The sequence below is a fragment of the Podarcis liolepis genome, assembly GCF_965112155.1.
Source record: "Podarcis liolepis genome assembly, chromosome: 13".
Classification (NCBI taxonomy): domain Eukaryota; kingdom Metazoa; phylum Chordata; class Lepidosauria; order Squamata; family Lacertidae; genus Podarcis; species Podarcis liolepis.
In genome coordinates this window covers 5,986,386-6,003,923 of record NC_139573.1, presented here as the reverse complement: position 1 = coordinate 6,003,923, position 17,538 = coordinate 5,986,386, and the positions used below count along the sequence as shown (strand labels likewise).

At 47.7% G+C, this 17,538-nt stretch overlaps 1 protein-coding gene across 5 annotated transcripts in view; it reads right to left on the bottom strand.

The window, feature by feature from the left end:
* The window catches only part of RABGGTA (Rab geranylgeranyltransferase subunit alpha), a 36,107-nt gene extending 18,837 nt beyond the window's left edge, over positions 1-17,270 (bottom strand). The window contains exons 1-6 of one of the 5 annotated variants that reach the window (XM_083472680.1): positions 17,141-17,270; positions 13,667-13,726; positions 13,150-13,260; positions 9,405-9,526; positions 8,308-8,495; positions 4,698-4,895 (exon numbers count right to left, since the gene is read on the bottom strand). In XM_083472680.1, the coding sequence (XP_083328806.1) occupies positions 4,698-4,895; positions 8,308-8,495; positions 9,405-9,526; positions 13,150-13,260; positions 13,667-13,669 (622 nt within the window). In that variant the 5' untranslated portion in view covers positions 13,670-13,726; positions 17,141-17,270. The other 4 variants (XM_083472681.1, XM_083472682.1, XM_083472683.1 and 1 more) reach the window with 4 other exon arrangements.
* Between the last annotated feature and the right edge of the window lie 268 nt (positions 17,271-17,538).

The following is a 17,538-nucleotide window of genomic DNA, read 5'->3' as shown; positions in this document are numbered from 1 at the left end:
TTTCACACATCCAAGCTGCTGTGACGAGAGAACTGAAAGTACGAATAGAAGACTTCTCCAGAAGTTTCCAACAGCTCTACGAACGTTGTCAACGCTGCATTGTATCAGAGGAGGCCTACTCTGAAGGCCTGTAAGGCACGCATGTTCGAATATTTCTCACTGTCCGATTTCTGTGACCATTCACCGAACTTTCCGGCCACACCTTGTATATGATGGTTAACAACCTTGAAAGCAATTATAAAACCACTTAAATGCTTGAGACACAGCTGACTTTTCCAAGGACTTTTTGAAGTTCACCTCAGAGTGTTGGGGTTGGACGTTTGTGCCTGCCTCCTCTGCCTCCCCCCCAGTCCTGCCCCATACCAAAATAGCCCAATTATTTGCCTTCCCTCATAAACTGAAACTTCCAAGTTGTAGAAACCACCCGGAGTTTCTTGCTGGCCCGTGACAAAGCGGAAACCGCAAAGACGCAGCAGTTTGGCTTTTGTTCATCTCTTGATCCTTCGTTTAAGGGGTGTGGGTCCGCAGGCACCACAAAAGACCAGCCGAAAGGAGGAGGGGCAGAATCGAGACTAGATTGCATGGGGAAAAGCCAGCCTCTCTGCACGGGATTGTCAAGAATAATTGCATTTTAATCCTGCCGTCTCTCAAAAGCAGCTCGGGGCTATAGGTGGGGTTGTCCCCTCTTCCATGCTTCAACCTCACAATAAACCTGCAAGAAAGGTTAGGATGAAAGTGAGGGACCCAAGGCCACCCACAGATGCTTTGAACGTGGGCCTTTCCATTCCTAGTTTGATACTCTTAACCACTACACTGGGTTTTGGATAACGTCCACCTCTGGGACCAGATCATCCCCTGTCCTGAACTGCCACATTCCCAAGCAATTTTTTTCTGGCCAAAATTATGCTGTTGTTAAATTAAAAACAGACGGCAGTTGGTTTTCATTTGGTACACCGGGTGCTGGCGGTGAAGGTTTCACTCACGATATAATTAGGTAAAGGTAAAGGACCCCTGGAGGGATGTGGGTGGCGCTGTGGGTTAAACCACAAAGCCTAGGACTTGCTGATCAGAAGTTTGGTGGTTCGAATCCCCGCCACCGGGTGAGCTCCCATTGCTCGGTCCCAGCTCCTGCCAACCTAGCAGTTCCAAAGCATGTCAAAGTGCAAGTAGATAAATAGGTACCACTCCAGCGGGAAGGTAAACGGTGTTTCCATGCGCTGCTCTGGTTCGCCAGAAGCGGCTTACTCATGCTGCCCACATGACCCAGAAGCTGTACGCCGGCTCCCTCGGCCAATAAAGCGAGATGAGCGCCGCAACCCCAGAGTCGGTCACAACTGGACCTAATGGTCAGGGGTCCCTTTACCTTTACCTAAAGGATCTCTGGACGGTTAAGTCCAATCAAAGGCAACTATGGGGTTGCAGCGCTCATGTCGTTTTCAGGCCAAGGGAGCTGGCATTTGTCCCCAGACAGCTTTCTGGGTCACGTGGGCAGCACGACTAAACCGCTTCTGGTGCAATGGACAGAAACCAGAGCGCACGAAAACGCCGGTTACCTTCCCGCCTTAGCGGTACCTATTTATCTACTTGCACTGGCGTGCTTTCAAACTGCTAGGTTGGTAGGAGCTGGGACAGAGCAACAGGAGCTTACCCCGTTGTGGGTATCCGAACGGCCAACCTTCTGATGGGCAAGCCCAAGAGGCTCAGTGGCTTAGACCACAGCGCCGCCCGCTTTCCACAGTTGCGATATACTGCCACCTTGCTCTGGCCCTCAAACCAGTCCTGGGTGATGTATTAATACATCGCCTGGGCCTTGTGTTTGTTGCCCTTTGACCCTGAAAGGCAAGAAGAGGAGATAGCCTAGGATAGGAGAAAAACACCTAGCATAGAGATCTGCATCTGTCCAGGCGGCCCCTTGTTCGTGACTGCTCCTTTTCAGAATCCTTCCTTGTGAGCTGCAGGGAGTTACCCACCCTCGTCTCTGTCTCTCTCTTGGCTGAGCTGGCTCCAGGCAAGGCTCCCACGCCCCAGCCCTGTCTCTCAGGCCAAACAAAAGCGGCTGCGGGAGACTTCAGGCCGTGAGTGGCAAAGAGGGGCGACGCCTCCATCTGATCCGCTTGGAATTTCACCTGCCCAGGTGAGGGCTGGGCCTGCGGGGAGCCGAGAGAAGAATCCCTGTGTACACTTTTTACTCATGCCGAAGTCATCGCCGTGCACCGCCTTCGATGCGCCCAGGACTGCCAAGAGGGGACGGCCACTGTGATTCACGGACTCGCACTCCCCGCCGGCGCTGGGGGTGGGGGGAAGAGTTCTGGAGCCCTTGGTAAAGGGCCGCACCTGCTTTCAAAGCCTGCTCTTCCAAAACTGGGAACAGGGCCCAAGAACCTTGGCTGCCCTCGCTCCCAAAGCAGGTTTGTTCAAGCTGGCGGGCTTATGGGAGTCATAGGACTACAACTCCCATCAGCCCCAGAGAGAAATCTCAGCTCGAAAGCTGCCGGCTGTCATAAGAAGAGGTTTGCTGGATGAGGCCTGCAGGGAAACCAGGAAGCAGTGGACGAGGTAGGCTGATATTTTGAGCAGAGGATCTAGCTCAGTGACAGAGCTCTGCATGCAAGTCTTAATTTCAACAGCCAGTTAAAAACATCGGAGGCAGCAGAAAAGGCCTATTTCAGACTGCAAGCGTCTCAGAACAGGGCCTTGCCTCCTGTCCTTTGTGAAGTGCCACGCACGCTGACTGCACCAGTAAATTGGTAAGAAATTGGGAGGCAGAACTCAAACTTTGGAACCTATTGACATCAGGCCGGTGCCTTCGCTGTAGGCTTTTCGGATCCTATTTTTGTTTAGCCAAGCCTAACCAGTCTAAAAATAAAACAACAGGTAAAGGCAAAGGACCCCTGGATGGTTAAACTTGACAATGGGGTGTGGCGCTCATCTCGCTTTCAGGCCGAGGGAGCTGGCCTTTGTTCACAGACAGCTTTCAGGGTTATGTGGCCGGCAGGACTAAACCGCTTCTGGCACAACAGGACACCGTGACGGAAACCAGAGCTCACAGAAACGCTGTTTACCTCCCCGCCACAGTGGGTGCTCTGGGCTGAGCAGCAGGGACAAATGGAGGGCATAAACCATTTGTATTTCGGAGAGCAGGTCTTTGAAATATGCAGGATGCCAACTGGGGCAGGTTCAGGAGCAGTGGCCAGACCTGGGATGAAGAGATCCCATGAAGGAATAAGCTGTGTCACAGCTAGCTGCCTTACACTGAGTCCAACCATCAGTCCACCTTGCTCAACGTTGCCACTTCCGCCAAAAAGCACAAGCTCCATTCTGCTCATCATGAAACATGACAGCTAAGGGTTGACGATATTTGCTCTTCCACACTGACTGTGATATTATTTTTTAGAGGTCATAGAATCATAGAGTTGGAAGAGACCACAAGGGCCATCGAGTCCAACCCCCTGCCAAGCAGGAAACACCATCAGAGCACTCCTGACATATGGTTGTCAAGCCTCTGCTTAAAGACCTCCAAAGAAGGAGACTCCACCACACTCCTTGGCAGCAAATTCCACTGTCAAACAGCTCTTACTGTCAGGAAGTTCTTCCTAATGTTTAGGTGGAATCTTCTTTCTTGTAGTTTGGATCCATTGCTCCACATGCGCAGATTCAGAAATTGCCCATAATGGGGTAAGAAAAGGTAAAGGACCCCTGGACGGTTAAGTCCAGTCAAAGGCGACTATGGGGTTGCGGCGCTCATCTTGCTTTCAGGCCGAGGGAGCCGGCGTTTGCCCACAGACAGCTTTCCGGGTCGTGTGGCCAGCAGGACTAAGTCGCTTCTGGCACAACGAGACACTGTGATGGAAACCAGAGTGCACAGAAACGCTGTTTACCTTCCCGCCACAGCGGTACCTATTTATCTGCTTGCACCGGCGTGCTTTCGAACTGCTGAGTTGGCAGGAGTTGGGGCAGAGCAACCGGAATAGAACGCTGACACGTGCTTTTACGCTGTTGCTTTTTAGAAGGTTTTCGATAGTTGCTTCCAACTGTTGGTTTTTTAAACTGATTATTTCGTTTTTGTATTATTGGTGTAAACTGCTTTGAGTTTGCTGTTGCTTTACAGTCAAGTGGTATATAAATTTAATGAAATAAATAAATAAATGAAATAAAACAACAAGACCATTCAGAGCCTCTCTCTCCATTTCCAAAGATCCTAGGAGCACTGTAACTTTCATTCAGTCATAGAATTGTAGAGTTGGAAAGGGGCCGCGACGGTCATCTAGTCCAACCCCCCGCAATGCTGGAATCTTTTGCCCAACGTGGGGCTCAAACCCATGACCCTCAGATTAACAGCCTTACGCACTACCAACTGAGCTATCCCAACTATTGTCCAATGTGACACAGCAGTTTAGGAGCCCATGATCAATAATCAACAAGATCTCTAGTCGGTGGGAAGTAGTGCCCAAGCTTGCTTTCTTTCCTCCTCCCTCCCAGTTCCTTTTTCCTCTTGTGTGGTGTCTCTTATCGTGCAAGACACTCTGGGAGACTTTTTCCCCAGCTGGAGAGCGGGATAAAATTGCTTTTCAAACAGCATGCCTCCCTATGGGGACTCCTCCCACCGACTCCTGCCATGCCAACCCAACAATAGGAGGAACACCGAATCATTTCCACGCAGCCCGGTTAAGGAGCTTGTGATTTCCTTCCAGACCCACCTTTCAGCAGGATTTCCTCTGTGATCCGGCCTTGCTGTTGGGCATCGGGGTAAAGCTGCGGGAGCAGGTGGCTGCGATAGTGCCAGGAGGAGTAGTTGGAGAAGTTCCGGGTGATGAGGCTGTCGCTGAACGCCAACTCGTCCTGGGGGGCTACCTGTGACTGCCGCACCACGAAGCGCCGGTAGTCCCAGCAGTGAACTGCAGGGGGCAGGAAAGAGAAAGGGGAAAGAGGGGCGGGAGGGTCAAAGGTCAGCCTGCCCAATTATCCTCCTCCGCAAAGGCAATCTGGCTTGGGAAACCCAGCTAGATAGGTGGGGCATGAATAATAAATTATTATTATTATTATTATTATTATTATTATTATTATTATTATCTGGTTATGTGATCACACAGACCCTGGGACTCTTAAAAGCATGAGAAGAACCTGCTAAATATACGTCAAAAGGCGATTTAGAGACACACCCTTCGAGACAGCTACGGTTTTTGGAAAAATGAGAGCACACAAACAAGAATGAAGAGCAGTCCGTGAGCAGTGGGAGGAGGAGTACCAAGAGGATTGGAAGAAATTTAAAGATTATTTAGCTAAATATGTTAAGATAACAAAAACAGAATTCCTTGCGAGTACCAGACAGGCCTAGGATTTGAATTCGTGATGTTGTAAAATACTATGTTAATGTTAAAATGAGAAGAAAGAAAGATTGACTAAGTAAATTTTATGGGGAAATAGTTTCGGAAAACTGTTACAATGGAGTATAGGGAAACTCAGCTAGGGGGATTTGAGGAAGTCATTCAACAATGTTAACAAAAGTGGAATCATTATAGCAAGGAGAAAATGTTTGTCTGTTTGTTTTTGATTTTTTTGTATGTTATAAATTGGAAAACGAATAAATTTTTTTTTGGAAAAAAACACACAAGATTGAAGAGCAACACAAAAGGAACACAAAAGCAGAGATGCTTTTCTCTGGCTTAAAATATATTCAGTTGCTCCATAAGAAGAAGAAGAAGAAGAAGAAGAAGAGGAGGAGGAGGAGGAGGAGTTTGGATTTGATATCCCGCCTTTCATTCCCCTTCAGGAGTCTCAAAGCGGCTAACATTCTCCTTTCCCTTCCTCCCCCACAACAAACACTCTGTGAGAAGTATGACTAGCCCAAAGTCACCCAGCAGCTGCAGGTGGAGGAGCGGAGACGCGAACCCGGTTCCCCAGATTGCAAGACTACCGCTCTTAACCACTACACCACACTGGCAGGTGCGCGGCATGTTTGGACTGTTCCACCGAACCGAAAGCCCTGCTCCCAGGTTACTGGGGAGAGAGCATCTGACACTGTGGGGACTTTTAAGAGGGAAAATCTCCTACAGAACAGTGTGACCGGCTGGGTATATAAGGGATTATGAGGCAGTCTCTCTGGGGCAACCTTGTTCTCAGCTGTGCAAGCATCTTCAGGGGACAGGTGATCAGTGTAAAGGAATTAACATCATCTCTCTCTCATCCTGCCGTGGCGATTGTTGGTTGGATGGAAGACAGTGTTAGAAAAGGCTTGCAGACACCTCCCCGAAGCACGGGGCATCCTCCGGAGGGCGCCCCGTGCTTCGGGCTGCAGGCTGCTGCCCCAAGCCTCGCGCGCCCGGCGGGACCTCCCGCCGGGCGCGCAAGGCTTGCGGATAGCTTCCTGAAGCGTGGAGAGCGAGAGGGGTCGGTGCGCACCGACGCCTCTCGCTCTCCAGGCTTCAGTGAAAGCCTGCATTCGCCCCACAGGACGCACACACATTTCCCCTTCATTTTTGGAGGGGAAAAAGTGTGTCCTATAGGGTGAAAAATACGGTAGCTATGAATGATAAATTAACATGTGCCATTAAGGTAAGACGGGGAATATGCAGGAGAAATGATTTTGAGGAGGTATGGAGGATGTTTGTAGAATTTGAACTGATAAAATGGAAAGGGGTCAAACCATCGCAAGAGGCGCTGGAATTCTGGGAGGTTGGATAGTTACAATGGAACTGTCTCGGTGGCGGGGTGCACTTTTTATTCTTATTTATTTATGGTTATTACTTTGTCAAGATAAAATAAAATAAAAATAATTAAAGGAGAACCAAAAAAAAAGAAAGGGGAGGGGGAGAAACTGAGTTGTGAAAACTAGGAGCTAGATGTGGAAATAAGAGGAATTACTGATGAAAGAAGAATGGCAAAAGAAATTAATGGACTATGCAGAATTAAGATAAAATGACAGGAAGGATCAGAAACCTGCGGGACCACAGATTCTCAGAGGACTGTGAAGGTGATCGACTACATGGAATTGGCAGAAATGACTGGCAGAATCCGAGACCAGGGAGAAGAGATAATGAAAGAAGACTGGAAGAAATTTAAAGACTATCTACAGAAATATTGTAAAATTAATGAATGCTAGAAGGATGTTGGATAGAAACTAAGGGGTTTCCAGGTGTAATGCTTTAGGAGATACGAAAAAAAGGTTTACAAATGGGTAAAAGCTTAATGGTAAGGATTTGCTGAACTAACAAATTGAAGTGGAATACAAAGAAGGGAGGTATGAGGAGGTCCGGGGAAATAAGTGTAAGGAAGATATGTTATGGAAAATTATCTGTTTTTAAACTGTTTTTATGTTGTATTTTATATTTTGTCTCTTTTTATTTTTCATTTTCATTGTTATATTTTAAAAAAACTTTAATAAATATCTTTATAAAAAAGAGATTCTCAGAGGACTGGAGTAAATATTTGAATTATTTGAAAAGCAATTGTAACAAACAGATTATGCTAGTAGGACTGCAAGACGTTTTGTAAGGAGGATTATGTGAAATATTGCAGAGAAGAAGAGCTATTAGTTAAGGATAATTAAAAGTAATAGAGAAATTAAGAAATGTGGATTAAGTGATAAAGATGGAAATCTCTTCAGATGCGGTTGATGGAAGTCCAAAATATTGTATAAGGTAAGAAAGTATGTTATATGATTTTTGGAAATTATTTGTAAAAACTGATAAAAAATATTATATAAAAAAAGAAAGCTACGAGCTAAATCACACCTTAAACCTAGTTATGATGGAAGCCATTGGATAAGAAAGGGCATTGGGGGTGAATAATGGCTTCGTTTAGAATGTTAGAATGATGTTGGATAAAAAGAAGTTACCAGCTGTAATGATTAAGATAATTGGGGGGGGGGGAAGAAAGGAAGGTGTAAAATTAAGTGAAAATTAAGGGTGAGGATTTGCTGAATGAATAATTTGAATTGGAATACAAAAATGGGAGGTATGAGGAGGTCCGAGAAATAAGTTAAAAGAAAATAAGTGAATGAAATTATATGTGTTTTTATTTCTGTATTTTTGTTTTTTGCTTTTTTTGTATAATCTCTGAAAAGTTAATAAATATATATATATATTTTAAAAAAAGAATAATGGCTTCGTTTGGGGGACAAAAAGTAGTAAGAGTTACTCAGAGGCAATTTTACAATCGTTTTCTTTTACAGGCTGTGGAAAGTCAGGGGCAGGAATGAGCCATCATGGGGTGGTAAGAGTTGGGAACGCAGGAATCTCAACTAAAGCACCCATGGCAGATATATTGTGTTAGGAACGGAAGGAGGTGAGGAGGAAAGAAAAGGCCTACAGTTGCGTTCGTCGCTCTCCAGGAACTTGCTGCACAGCTCCAGCTCGCGGGCCCAATCCGGCTCCGGAATGTGCTCCATCACCCAGCAGCGGTGGCGCCATGTCCCATAAGATTTGGGGTTGACACGCAGGCAAGACTCCAGGAAGGACAGCTCTGCCTTACAGAGGGCTTGCATCTCCTCTGGGGTCCTGGCACAGAGGAGATAATAATAATAATAATAATAATAATAATAATAATAATAATAATTTATCTATACCCCGCCCATCTGGCTGGATTTCCCCAGCCACTCTGGGTGGCTCCCAACAGGATACAGTCATGCCCTGGGTTGAAGTTGCTTCAGGCTGAGCGTTTTCAAGTTACGCTCTGCGGCGACCCGGAAGTAACGGCATGCCTTACTTCCAGGTTTCGCCGCTCACGCATGCGCAGACGCTCAAAATGACGTCACGCGCATGCGCAGAAGAAGCGAATCGCGAGCTGTGCACGCGCAGACGCACAGACGCGGGTTGCGTTCGCTTCAGGATGCGAACGGGGCTCCGGAACGGATCCCGTTCGCATCCCGAGGTACCACTGTAATAAAAACACCATAAAACATCAAACCTTAAAGACGTCCCTAAACAGGGCTGCCTTCAGATGTCTTCTAAAAGTCAGATAGTTGTTTATTTCCTTGACATCTGGTGGGAGGGTGTTCCACAAGGCGGGTACCACTACCGAAAAGGCCCTCTGCCTGGTTCTCTGTAACCTCACTTCTCACAGGGAGGGAACCGCCAGAAGGCCCTCGGAGCTGGACCTCAGGGTCCGGGCTGAACGATGGGGGTGGAGACGCTCCTTCAGGTATACTGGGCCTTTGAGGCCATTTAGGGTTTTAAAGGTCAGCACCAAAACTTTGAATTGTGCTCGGAAACATCCTGGGAGCCAATGTAGGTCTTTCTGGACCAGTGTTATGTGGTCTCGGTGGCCGCTCTCAGTCACCAGTCTAGCTGCCGCATTATGGATTAATGAGGAGTGTGTAGTCACACCTTGCTTACAAAGCTCCTCTCGCCCTATTTCACCCCCTCCCCTCTCCCTCTCTCTCTCTCTGCTACTCTGACTCCACTCACTCCTCTTGCAGGTGAAGGAAGATCTCCCGGCGGAAGTTCCAGAGGGTGGCAAAGTCTGGGTTGGCGCCCAGGATCTGACTGGTCAACTCCAAGGCTTCCTTGTCCAGCTGCCCCAATTTCCTCTGAAGGAGAAGAGAGAGAACACACATGTGTGCTTGTCAAAGCTGTTGTCCAACAATGGGAAAAGGATTCTTTATTTAGTGTCATTCGCCCAAATTCAGAAGGGGCCTTCTACGCCAACTTTTATTTTATTTTTTTAATAAATATTTATTGAAGTTTTCACAATATTACAAAATGAAAAATAAAAATAAAAAAATACAAAATAAAAAGCAGTTAAAAACAATTCCAACTTTTTGTCACTTATCTTTCATTTACTTATTTCCCAGACCTCCTCATACCTCATACCTCCTCATACCTCCCTTTTTTGTGTTCCAATTCAATTTATTAGTTCAGCAATTCCTTTCCCTCCTTATTTCATCCTGGTCTTTAATCTAAATCTACGCCAACTTTTAACCGCCGGCTTGTGCAGGCAATACCCCGCTTTGCGAAGGCAAACCTCGCATCAGACGTGCAACAGTATGTCAAGGAGCGTCGCGCCTGTTTTCCCTGACCTTTTGCCTTCTTGGCTAGAAAACAGGGTTTCCCCCCTGACCTTTGGTCCTTCCACAATTTGTTTGTTAGACATATTGCTTGGTTGGAGCATGACGGGGGACACACAGACATAATCAAGTGTCGGGGGGAACATGTGAGGGAAATACCTGCTGACACGTGTATTTGCTAACGCTGGAAATGTGCTTAGATGGAAATACAGTGGTGCCCCGCAAGACAAATGCCTCGCAAGACGGAAAACTCGCTAGACGAAAGAGTTTTCCGTTTTGGAAGTGCTTCGCAAAACGAATCTCCTATGGGCTTGCTTCGCAAGACGACAATGTCTTGCGAGTTTCTGCGGGTTTTTTCCCTCCCCCCTTTTTCTAAGCCGCTAAGCCGCTTATCAGCTGATCCGATAAGCAGATAAGCCGCTAAAAGCCACTAATAGTGCTAATCCGCTAATCCATCAATGGGCTTGCTTCGCAAGACGAAAAAACCGCTAGACAAAGAGAATCACAGAACGGATTATTTTCATCTTGCGAGGCACCACTGTACGTTGGTTTCACTACTGTTTCCAATTGTTGACTTCAGCCAATAAAAGGAGCCTCAGCAGAGCTAGTCGGCAGCTTGCTTGGAGCACGATTGCCAGCGTACTTCTGCACAGCTCACCTGCATCCAACCTCCTGTCATCTCCGTTATTCCTACACTGGCTGAAAACTTTTCTATTCTGCCTGGTCTATGCAGGCGATTTAAGAATATCACCCTTCAATTCGGGGTTTTTTCCTGTGGCGTTTCCTTTCTATTTCTCTCTCTGTTTTATTTACAGTGGTACCTCAGGTTACATACGCTTCAGGTTACAGCCTCCGCTAACCCAGAAATATTACCTCGGGTTAAAAACTTTGCTTCAGGATGAGAACAGAAATCGTGCTCCAGCGGCGTGGCGGCAGCAGGAGGCCCCATTAGCTAAAGTGGTGCTTCAGGTTAAGAACAGTTTCAGGTTAAGAACGGACCTCCGGAACGAATTACAGTGGTACCTCGGGTTAAGTACTTAATTCGTTCCGGAGGTCCATACTTAACCTGAAACTGTTCTTAACCTGAAGCACCACTTTAGCTAATGGGGCCTCCTGCTGCCACCGCACAATTTCTGTTCTCATCCTGAAGCAAAGTTCTTAACCTGAAGCACTATTTCTGGGTTAGCGGAGTCTGTAACCTGAAGCGTATGTAACCTGAAGCGTATGTAACCTGAGGTACCACTGTAAGTACTTAACCTGAGGTACCACTGTATTTTATTGAGATTATCTTCTTTTATCTTACTTTTATCTTACTCCTGCAGCCGATCGGAAGCCACGCCTTGGTTTTCGAATGGTTTTGGGAGTCGGACGGACTCCCTGAACGGATTAAGTTCGAGAACCAAGGTGCCACCTGTATTCCAGAAGGGTGAATTGAGTTTGTTTACAGCCCCTGCAATACAGGAATCCCAGCTAAAGCAACCATGGCTGATGGCCATCAAACCTCTGCTTAAAAACCTCCACCTGAAGATCCACCACCTTCCACTGTTCAACAGCTCTTACCCTCAGAAAGTTTTTCTGATGTTTAGACAGAATCTCCTTTTTCGTCATTTTAATCCATTGCTTCAGGTCTTACCCTCCAGAGCAGGAGAAGACAAGCTTGCTCCAGCCTCCAGGTGATAAAACCCCATAGATGGCCACCATATCTCCTCTCAGTCTCCTCTTTTCCAGGCTAAACATACCCAGCTCCCTCAACCGTTCCTCATCAGGCTTGGTTTCCAGGCCCCGAACATCTTGGTTGCTCTCCTGTTTGGTGCCTCCACCCTGCGGGGCTGCCTTTGTGGAATTGATCTATGACAGGGTGAGCAGCAAGAGTCTTGATAGCGCAAGGAGGGAAGAATGAAGAAACCCCGCCGAAAGAGCAGTGGCCAGAGAAATGGATGAATTATGCAGAACTGGCCAAACTGACTTACAAATTGCGAGACAAGAACAACTGTGACTTTAAGGAGGGATGGGAACTTTTTGCAAACTACCGTATTTTTCGCTCCATAAGGCGAACCGGACCATAAGGCGCACCTAGTTGTTGTTTTTTGGGGGGGGGGAATCAAGAAAAAAAATCTTATTTCCCCCATTCAACCCCAAAGAGCAAAGAAGCCAAGACAGCGAGCGGGATGGATCCCGCTTGCTGTCTTGGCTTCCTTTTTAGCCGCAGGGCTGGGTCAGGGGAAGCCCAAGCTTCCCCCGACCCCAGAACAGGTCGGGGAGCGGCGGCAAGGTTGCGCGCAGCCTTGCCTCCACTCCCGGGGCTAGCGGGAGAAGCCCGGCCCCCCCCCGCCCCAGGGGCCACACATTCGATCCATAAGATGCACAGATATTTCCCCTTAGTTTTTAAGAGGAAAAAAGTGCATCTTATAGAGCGAAAAATGCGGTACAGTGGTGCCTCGCAAGACAAAAAGAATCCGTTCTGTGATTCTCTTCGTCTAGCGGTTTTTCGTCTTGCGAAGCAAGCCCATTGACAGATTAGAGGATTAGCGCTATTAGTGGCTTTTAGCGGCTTATCGGCTGATCGGATCAGCTGATAAGCGGCTTAGCAGCTTAGAAAAAGGGGGGGAGGGAAAAAACCCCCGCAGGAACTCGCAAGACATTGTCGTCTTGCGAAGCAAGCCCATAGGAAATTCGTCTAGCGAAGCACCTCCAAAACGGAAAACTCTTTCGTCTAGCGAGTTTTCCGTCTTGCGAGGCATTCGTCTTGCGGGGCACCACTGTATCTAAAAAGACAATAAAATGAACTGGACTCCTTGGCAGGTTCTGAATAAACAGACACAAATTTATTGGTTGAGAACATGACGGATAGATATGTAAGGATATGTACAATTTTATAACATGCAGAGAAAATATCTGAAGAGAAATCAGGGAGAGGAGCTGAGGGAAGTCCGGGGGGGGGGGGGGAGAAGGGGAGAAAAGCAATGTATGTGATTATATGGTTTGATAATTTGCTTTGTGGAAATGGATTAATAAAAATAAAAGAAATTAAGATCCATGACAGGGTGAAGGCTGCCTTTGTTTGAGAAGGACGGAGAATGGAGAGAAGAAGGTCTTTGGACCTGCCTCGCCTTCTCTGCCCCTACGACTCTGCCCAACCCTTTTACCTTCTCAAAGATGGCTTTTGTGGCCGTCACGTACTGGCGCAGCTTCTTCTCCCGCTCAATGCGCTTGGCTTCCGCCTGCTCCTCTGTCGTTTTAACCTTCAGCCTGCCGTGCTGTTGAGAAAACAGGAACCCATCTTTTACCGAGGCAGTTCCTACATTCAGCAACTCCCTGGCCATTGACATTTAAGTAGGCGCCTCCCCTATGCTCCTTTTGGAGCCTGCTAAAATTTTTCTTCCGCTCAGTTGACATGTAGTTTTCAGTTCTATTTTGGATCTCTTGGTTTTGTTTATATTTTGTTTTTTTAAAGAAAAAAACCCTTGCTTTTAACTTTGGAGTTTTCTCGACAAATTTCTGCTCTTTGTGAACAGAAACTCTTATTTACACTGAAGCAACCTCCAAACTCTGTTAAATAAATAAGCACAGCAAATAATAAATAAAGCAACGACAAGACTATAGAAAATGCCCGGGAGGGATCACAGAAAGAACAAGACTCGCCAACCTCTGACGGCTACTCACCATGTTGACTGCACAGCAAAAATGACTCCAGCAGGCAAAATTAGGAGTTAATTATGTATCCTGGGGGGAAACAAATGAAGATGAGTAAGATAGGACAGTGATGGAGGCCACCTTCAGGTGCTATTTCTTTTCCTCTTTATTACAATTTGAAGCCCCACTCTTCTATTTTAGAATGAGTTGATTTTAGAACGCGTTTCAATTAATTGATTGTGATTTTATGTAAACTGTGTTACTTTTATTGTTGTTAGCCGCTCTGAGCCTGGCTTCGGTTGGGGAGGGCGGGATATAAATAAAATATTATTATTATTATTCCAATGAGCTTAAGGTACGCTTGATTCTCAATGCCCCCCCATCTCTTTCCACCCTGTGAGGCAGGTTGGGCTAAGAGCGACTGGAGGCCTAAGGGTGCCCCGTAAGCTTCATAGCTGAGCAGGAATTTAAACCTGGCCCTTCCCAGTCCTGGACCATTCCCCTAACCCCTGCACCACCACTTATAATCCCGGGACTCGCTCCTGTCCTTTTTAAGTGTGCGACCACACAATGGCATCTTGCGTTTTCCTTACAACAGTCCTGTGAGGGAAGAGTAGCCAGGAATCACAGAACTGTAGAGTTGGAAGGGACCCTGAGGATAATAATAATAATAATAATAATAATAATAATAATAATAATAATAATAATTTATTATTTATACCCCGCCCATCTGGCTGGGCACTACTGTACAGTGGTGCCCCGCAAGACGAATGCCTCGCAAGACGAAAAACCCGCTAGACGAAAGGGTTTTCCGTTTTTCGATGCGCTTCGCAAGACGAATTTCCCTATGGGCTTGCTTCGCAAAACGAAAAAGTCTTGCGATTTTCCCCCCTTCCCCCCCTTTTTCTAAGCCGCTAAGCCTTTAATAGCCGCTAATCCGCTAATAGGGTTGCTTCGCAAGACGAAAAAACCGCTAGATGAAGAGACTCGCGGAACGGATTAATTTCGTCTTGCGAGGCACCACTGTACTACATCAAACATTAAAAGCCTCCCTAAACAGGGCCGCCTTCAGATGTCTTCTAAAAGTCTGGTAGTTGTTGTTCTCTTTGACATCTGGTGGGAGGGCGTTCCACAGGGCAGGTGCCACTACCGAGAAGGCCCTCTGCCTGGTTCCCTGTAACTTGGCTTCTTGCAGGGAGGGAACCGCCAGAAGGCCCTCGGGGCTGGACCTCAGCGTCCGGGCAGAACGATGGGGGTGTAGACGTTCCTTCAGATTTTCAGGATCATCTAGTCCAGGGGTCAGCAAACTTTTTCAGCAGGGGGCCGGTCCACCATACCTCAGACCTTGTGGTGGGCCGGATTATATTTTGGGAAAAAAAGAGAACAAATTTCTATGCCCCACAAATAACCCAGAGATGCATTTTAAATAAAAGCACACATTCTACTCATGTAAAAACACCAGGAAGCCCCACAAATAACCCGAAGATGCATTTAATATATGAAAAAATATTGCTCAAAAAAAGATATGCTAATATGCCTAGATTAAAATGTGAAGTACTAGATGGAAGAAAAATTAGTAAGGAAAGATAATAAGAACATATAGATGATTTGAGAAGGTTGCAGAATGCAAAGATTATTGTAAATTGTATAGTGTGGAGGAAATTGAGTGGGGGCGGAGGGAAGTGGAAGGAAGGAGAAAAGAATAATATGATGGATTGAGGAAATAGAAACGTAAATGTATGGGGGGATGGGGAGGAAATGGTGTTGGCTTTGGTACATCTGTATTTTAAAGTATTATGTGAAAACCAAGAAGAAGAAAATAAAAATAAAAAATGATCTAGCCAAACCCCCTGCAATAGCAGGGGTTGAACCTGCAACCTAATCAGTATCACGCTCTAACAAAATGAGGAAAGCAGTTTTCCCATTATGGGAGGATTTGAGTATCCTTGTTGCCTGCAACTGACAGTGGCGTAGCGTGGGGGGTGCAGGGGGGGGCGGCCGCACCGGGCGCAACATCTGGGGGTTAGGGGGCGCAAATCCACGGGTTAGGGGGCGCAAATTACTTGCCTTGCCCCGGGTGCTGACAACCCACGCTACGCCACTGGCAACTGATAAGAACGATGCACACATTGGTTGGGAAGGCAGCCCCCCATGGAAACTTTTGGCCAACCTGTTGCCTTCCAGAGGTTTCGGAGTAGAGCTCCCATCAGCCACAGCCAGGAACACCTGGAGGGCACCTGGTTGGCAAAGGCTGCCTTGCAGTGTACCTAAGCTATCGCCGGCACCTAGCACCCATGGGCAGCTTCTGCAGCCACAACTGCTGATGGCCCCCAGCCCCATAAGCTTTTCTTTGTGTGCCGCTCCAAGCAGCGTCATGCAACGGTTATGCTAGCTACGGCTAGCTACGGTTCCAGTTGCCCACGATGCCCCGGGCACCACTTTGGGCATTATGGGAAATAATAAGGGCTGGGTAGGCTCAGTTGAGGACGCGGGTGGCGCTGTGGGTTAAACCACAGAGCCTAGGACTTGCTGATCAGAAGGTCAGCGGTTCGAATCCCCGCGATGGGGTGAGCTCCCGTTGCTCAGTCCCTGCTCCTGCCAACCTAGCAGTTCGAAAGCACACCAGTTCAAGTAGATAAATAGGTACTGCTCCGGCGGGAAGGTAAACGGTGTTTCCGTGCGCTGCTCTGGTTCGCCAGAAGCGGCTTAGTCATGCTGGCCACATGACCTGGAAACTGTGTGCCAGCTCCCTCAGCCAATAAAGCGAGATGAGCGCCGCAACCCCAGAGTCGGTCATGACTGGACCTAATGGTCAGGGGTCCCTTTACCTTTACCCTTTTAGGCTCAGTTACCCAGCAGGTGGTAGGAGGCGGCGATGCTTCATAATACGAGTTGCTGGAGACTGCAGGAGGGGAAAGGGCTGTCGGGCTCAGGTCCCACTTGCAGGTTTCCAGAGCCTGCTGGATTAGGCCAGCAGCCCACCTAGTCCAGTATTCTGTTCTCACAGCGGCCAACCAGCCAGCCTTCTCCTCCATGAATTTGTGGCAATCTGCTTTATGGCCATCCAAGTTGGCCATCAGTGCCTCAAGTGGCAGGGAGTTCCACAGGCTAACTCTGCAGGGCGCTAGACCCCTTTGCCTGATTGGAAGCCCAAGGCAAAATGGCATTATTTCAACAGCATGGCAGCCTTTTTCTGGGCTTCTGTGCACCTGCCACCCCTCCAGCTTTCACTCCTGGGTGTACAAATCACCCCTCTGCTTTCCTGAGCAATGCACTGAAAATGCAGTTAAAGGCAAGCCAAAAAACAAAACAAAACCACCAGCACTTTTGCTCCTTCTGCTCCCCACCCCTCGGCAGGGGTGAAAATGGTCTCTTCCGAGGAAACCTGGCCAAGCTCCCAAGGGGCGAGACCATCCCGAAAAGGCCCACGGGGGTGGGCAGGGTGGGTTTCAGGGAAAGGCGCCGCTGGGCTAATCCGGGAAGCCGCTAGGGGGCGATACCAACCCGGCACGGAGGAGAGGGGTGGATATGGAAGCGTCCCGGGCCGCGTGGTCTCGTCCGCAGCGACACAGCAAAGGCTCGGCACCAGAGGGCGAGTCCAACTGGGGCGGAGCGAGGAGGGCGGGGGTGTTGCGGTGTGTAAATAGAACGTACCATTGCCGCTCGAGGAGCATCGAGTTGAATCCTCCTGAGCGGACGGAGCGTCTCTATTCTTAAAGGGGAAGCGCTATCTCTCTCTCTCGCTCTCTCTCGCTCTTAAAGGGAAGGCAGTGGGAAGATCTCTTGCGCAGGCAATTAAGAGTATATATCCTCCACGATGGTCTATTGATGTTTGTTTACATTTTCTTTTTGTTTTTAATTTCTTTTTTACTTTTATGATGTTATTATTGGGTTTGTGTTTT